At 49.4% G+C, this 5975-nt stretch overlaps 1 protein-coding gene across 1 annotated transcript; it reads left to right on the top strand.

Annotated features, from left to right (window-relative positions):
• The first annotated feature begins 327 nt into the window (after positions 1-327).
• Positions 328-3961, top strand: LOC116833094 (mast cell protease 1A-like). Its single transcript, XM_075072391.1, has 5 exons — positions 328-442; positions 1394-1538; positions 2899-3034; positions 3313-3576; positions 3812-3961. The coding sequence occupies exons 1-5, from the start codon at positions 346-348 to the stop codon at positions 3959-3961; spliced, it is 792 nt and encodes a 263-aa protein (XP_074928492.1). The 5' UTR covers positions 328-345.
• Positions 3962-5975: the final 2014 nt, after the last annotated feature.

Genomic DNA, 5975 nt, shown 5'->3' with positions numbered 1-5975 from the left:
AGAGGCCAATTAAGTAAGAGAAAAAACTTTTGAAATGATAATCAAGACAGCCCAGTACAGACAGTTTGATAAGAAATGTGAGAATACTTACAAGGGGAGATAGATTCAATGTTTGTAATTAGATAACTCCCACCTTTTCATGCTCTCTGTATGTGTATATATCTCCTCACTATATGTTCCATTCTATGCATCCAGTGAAGTGAGCTGTAGCCCACGAAAGCTTATGCTCAAATAAATTTGTTAGTCTCTAAGGTGCCACAAGCACTCCTGTTCTTTTCACATGGCAGAGAGTTTCACCCTGAGGTTTTCTGTCCCCCAGCCGTGTCTATAAACCCCCAGCGCTGTATGAGAAGCACCTTCTCCTTCCCTGCTCTGGTGAAGAGGATGCTGCTATTACTCCTGCTCCCTGTGGCCGTTCTCCTGCCCCCCAGGGCTCGAGCTGGTGAGTATGGGGGGAGGGGGGGCATATGAAGCAGAACCTGCACATGACTCAGTGGAAGGGCCTGGGGCTGCTTCCCCAATACAGGAATCCTGGGGGCTCTGAAAGAAGGCGGGTTCTCCTCACCATCTCCCCAGCTGTCTTGTGGGGTGCCCCAGGGCAGAGGCATCTGCAGAGTGGTGGGGTGGTGGGATGGGGAGCAGATTGGGAGAAGCTGTTTCCATACATCCGTGAGGATCTAGTCTGCTTTTGGGAAGTTTCTCCTTTAGCTCGAGGACTGTGCTCCAGGGCTGGGGTCAACCACAGAGCCAGGAAGCCATTGCATCAACCCCTTTGGGAGCCCACCTAGATTTCCAGCACCAGTAGCCAGTACAGCAGTGCTCCAAATGCAGATGACTCCTGTGGCTGTCTGTTCAAGGCATAGCAGCCTCAGGGCTGCTGTAACCTGTGTGTGCCCCAGGGGGGCCATTCTGGTAGCTGGGCAGAGCCAGACACATCTAGAGCTTGGCATAGATCTGCTCCCCCCAGTTCTAGGCTGCTCGGGGGCCTGTCAGAGGGATTGGACTTACAGCTGATTAATGGGATGGGTTTTGTCAGGGCAGGGTTAGTCTGGAAAGACCAAAACCCCCATAGCTGGTGGGTGAGGGGCAGGTCTGACCTGGGACATGTGGGACAGGATTTCAACAGAGCCCCACAACCACCAGCCTCAATGGCATTCCCCAGTGAACTCAATGGGGAGGCAGGTGATTGTCAGAGATCTCCACCTTAGCTGGGTTGAGGGGTCGATCCAGAAGGAGGGGGCAGGGAAACTGGGCTGGCTGTGTTGAGGGGATGATCTGAGGCAGCAGAGGTTGAGGATGAGGGTAGGGATTGGTCTCGGGTCCTTGATTACACTATTCAGCCTCATGTTGTCCCAAAGCAGCTGAGTTTTGCCCCTCAACATCTCTCTACCAGAGGAGATCATTGGAGGATGGGAAGCTCAGCCTCACTCCAGACCATACATGGCCTTCGTGAAGATAGAGAAAGGAGGACACTGTGGAGGGTTCCTGATCCGGAAGGATGTGGTGGTGACGGCGGCTCATTGTAACTGCAACCTTGGGTAAGAAATGTGCCATCCCCCACTCCTGAGCCAGCTAGTCCTTGTCCTGGGGCTTGTCTCTTGACATTTTGGGCCACTAATGGCTTGAGGCACTGTTGTGCTGGGTATGGAAGGTATCAGCAACAGAGACCCTGATCTGCTGCTCCAGGAATGGTATTGTTACCCCGCTTGGCCCGAGCAGTGAGTGGGGCTGTTGCAAGACATTTCTAGCCACCAATAATGTTCATGCTAAATGCAGGAATTGTTAAATATGGACTTAAGAAACTGAGGGGAAAAGGACATTGGCCATCTTACTTTGGGTGAGGCTTTTACTCACGGTTTATGTTTATGAACCCTGTTTGTGATGTTTTCCCAAATTAAAGCCCAGTTACTTCCCTGCTTTTATTAAAAGTTTCTTTTCTACACTCAGACTCTGTTTGTGATTGGGGAAGTGTTGCCTCTCAGAGGTGCCCAGGGGTTGTGTGTAAATTTTCCAGGTTACTGGGTGGGGGCTTGTGCTGGTTCTGTGCTGGATCAATGGAAAGGAACCCCTAGATATTGAACCTGGCCCTGGCTGCTCCTGGCTCCACCAGGCAGAAGGGTTACATCTACAAAGAATGCCCAAAGTACTTTTTTTTCTGAATGCAGTCAGAATTAAGCAAGTGACTATATCTTTATCCCCAGTCCCAAGCCTCTTTCAGCCAGAACTGTGCCCAAAAGCTCTCTCCTCAAGCTTAGCAGAAGATCATGCTACCCCTGGCATCTTTGGCTGTGGCTGGTGCCTTCTCTGGTTGCTTCTTTGCTCTTTCTGCTGCTTCTCTCAGACAAACACAGCTCCATCAGTCAATGCTGCAGCCCCTGGGTTTGCTACATCAGTCCCCAGGGAAATCCCTTGGGTCACACTGCTCAGCTTCTACTCAAGCTCTCCCATGCGCCTGTGGCTATGTCTATATGACACAGCCTGTGTTGGCCCAGACACCCGGTGCAGATGCAGTGCACTCTGAAGCAATGTGTTTTTCTGCCGTTGTAGGAATCCCAACTCCCTAAATGACATTAGCTACATCAACAGTGGCCCTCTTCCATTGATAGAGCTGCATCAACATTGAGACATTTGCCAGCAGTGCTATGTCAGGCAAGGATGTGGGGTTTTACCACACTGGCCAATATAGCTATGTTTTAAATGTAGGCCAGGCCTGTGTGATGGCTGGTGATTCTACTGATTTAGCTTCCTGGTTACATAAACAAGCTTATCATGGATTCTGTGCATTGATCATGAGTGCAAGGCAGCATCTCTACACACTCTTCAGCTAAATTAATGACCCATGTCTGTATCAACAGTATTGTCCTGTCTGCAGCAACTGCATCCCCTTGTATTTCTTAGCACTATCACTGTGGTCCTGGCAGCTCACAATGTTTCCAGGCAGGAACCAGGAAGGCAGGAGATCTGGGTACGTCGCCGAATCCCCCACCCAGAATACAATGATGAGACACTTGGAAATGACATCATGCTGCTGCAGGTACTACCCCCATCCTATCACCCCACTCCCTATGACCTCACTCTGCTGCGAGTACTACCTCATCCCATCCACCCCTGCCCCCGGTGACCTCCCACTACTGCCCCACCCCATCACCCTTCTCCTAAGGACCTCACACTGCTCTGGATACTGCTGCTGTCACAGGGCTGTACCTGCTATGTCCTCCTTGTCACTCCTCTCTCTGTTTGATCCCCTACCCCTGATGTTACTCAGATCCCTGTGTCCTTGCTCATCCATCGTTCCCTCTTTCTCTTTGGCAGCTGGAGTCCCCGGCACAGGTGAATGACTGGGTGAGACCCATTAAGCTGCCAAAGGCGAGGCAGAAAGTCAAGCCAGGCACAAGGTGCAGTGTGGCTGGATGGGGACTTACTAGCTCAGACCCTGAGAAGACTTCAGATGTGCTGATGGAGGTAGAGCTGCCAGTGAAGGAGGACGAATTCTGCAGGCTTTACTTTGGCAGGGAGTATAACTATAAGTCAATGCTCTGTGCTGGGGATATGAGAGTCCCTGAAGGAACCTTAGAGGTAAATCTCCTTCTGCCTTGGATGGTTCTAATTCTCAGGGAGCTGTGATGGGTCTGGGTTTGGGCCTGGGGCTGGGGTGGCATTTGCTGGAGAAGTACGTAATGGACGTGAGCTGGGAACATCACCTATCAGCTTGGCCCAGAGGAGTCAACTCCCGATTGTGTCTCGCATTAAGGGGCAAGGGGAAAGCACTTGGTCAGACATTTCTCACCCTGCTCCTTGTTTTGTTTTGCAGGGTGATTCTGGGGGCCCCCTGGTGTGTGATGGGGTGGCTCAAGGCATTGTCTCCTGGGATTTTAAGGATCAGTCTCCTCCTGAAGTCTACACGAGACTCTCACACTTCATCCCCTGGATAAAGAAAATGATGAAAAAGTTACCTCATTAAAGCAACGCTTCTCAGTGCCCCTCTATGGGCTGTGCTTTCCATCTTCTGCTACTCTTCAGGGACACTGGACTCCATTCCCCAATGGCCTACCCCTTGTGCTGTGGATGATCTAGAGCTTTCATAGCTGTTGACACCCTCTTTGCATTAGTGCATGAGATGTGGAGTAAGGAAAGCTCAGACCCAACAAGCCAGAGCTTTAGGGCTTGTCTACTCACAAAGCTGCACTGGTTTCATTCAACCAGAACTGCCAGATCTCTCCATTTAACCACAAGTCTCACCAGGCTGGGTGCTTTTTGTTAATCCCCAACTGCTGGAATCAAGTGAGAATCTCATTTTTTAGTCAAAATATTGAAGTATATTTCTGTCCCCCGCAGTTCTGGAGAAAACCATCACACGATGAACCCCAAAAGCTCCTCCACCCAAGGGCAAATAGATATAACTCAACCTTTTAAAAATAAAATCTCATATTTTGACGTCAATTTAATGATTTCTGGACACTTGGCACAGGCAACATTGGTTAAATCATTTTTTTTCTGTTGATTAGTTAAACCAGTATGAAGCCCCATGTGGATGGATGATTGACTTATCTCCATTTACTTTATGTTGTCCACATGAGCAAGACGCATCCATGTAATCTAAGGTGTGAATTTAAGTTGGTTTAGTTAAATCAGTGCAGATCCTCACGTGGACATTCTGATTTTACCTTAGCTAAATCAATAGAGAACAGTTTTCAGCAAAACCGAAATAAGCCACTTGGAAACCAAAATTCACATATCCATAGCTTTTTAAAGCTCGAACATAGCAAGGGCCATACCGGCTCTAACCAATGGTCCATCTAACCCAGTATCCTGTCTTCCAACCATGCCCGATGCTTTAGAGCAAATGACCAGAACAGGGCAATTATCAAGGGATCGATCCTTTGTCATCCAGTCCCAGCTTCTAGCAGTCAGAGGATTATGGACACCCAGAGCATGGAGTTGCAACCTGGCCATCTTGGCCAACAGCCATTGATGGACCTATCCTCCTCATTCAGTCTGACCTGCTAACCCTGCCCCTGTACTTCCCCAGCATCCAAACACCTGCACTGTGGATTGCATTGGTTTGTTAGTATATAAGATCGTTTGTCAACCTAAGACAGAATTTTGGGTTTGACTTTTGATACTCTTATATCCTTACCAATATGCGTGAAGAACAAAGACACTGTGTGACATCTGCCCACAAGCAGATAGGGTTAAAAGACATAAGAGATGGAACGAAAATGTCACTGGGTATGGTGGGAGTGGGATATATGAGCATACATTGGCCTCTTTTTCAAGCCAAGGTTAAGCAACCAGTTAGGAGGGCAAGGGGGATGGAGAGAGGCATAAGAAACACTAAAAGCTAAAGGAAAGCCTGGCCTTGGCTTTCCTCACTCCTTACCCCTCCCATGGGACACAAAAGGGACCCGCCAAAATGAAACATGACCATAAGCTGTAAGGGGTGTCACTAGGGGGGTGCACTGCAGGTATACTTGGACCTGCTAAGAAGGAGTAAGTGGGAATGGGAATGGGAACACAGGCCAGGTTCTGCGGCATCAGAGCTGGGAATGGAACCTTGGGAAACAGACTCTCCTGGCATGTAGAGCTGTGGATCTGCTTGCTTGGAACTAACCCCAATAAACATCCCATTGCCTGCACTTCGGACTTCTGTCTTCTGCTTTCTGTCTGCATGACAAGAACCAGGGGAGGAGCTGAAGGGAAAGCCCTCTCAAACTGATTGAAGTAAAGTCAGGGCAACTCTCCCATGTAGAGAAGGCATCCTGAGTGCTGGGTAGACCGATGACACCACTTTTAAACGGATGTAGGTCTGTGTAATTATTACTAGTGTTGGTTATTTCTGTTGGGGGGCCCCAGTCATGTCCCAGGACACTGATGCACCAGGTGCTGTACATTCACAGAACAGAAAGACTCTCCCTAGCCCCAGGCCAGCCGATAGGGTGGAGGGGCAAAGGGAACAATTGCCCAGGGGCCTGAGC

This window comes from Chelonoidis abingdonii, chromosome 14 (assembly GCF_003597395.2).
Source record: "Chelonoidis abingdonii isolate Lonesome George chromosome 14, CheloAbing_2.0, whole genome shotgun sequence".
In the NCBI taxonomy this organism is placed as follows: Eukaryota; Metazoa; Chordata; order Testudines; family Testudinidae; genus Chelonoidis; species Chelonoidis abingdonii.
The sequence above is the reverse complement of the archived record's forward strand: the minus strand, read 5'-3'. Positions and strand labels throughout refer to the sequence as shown.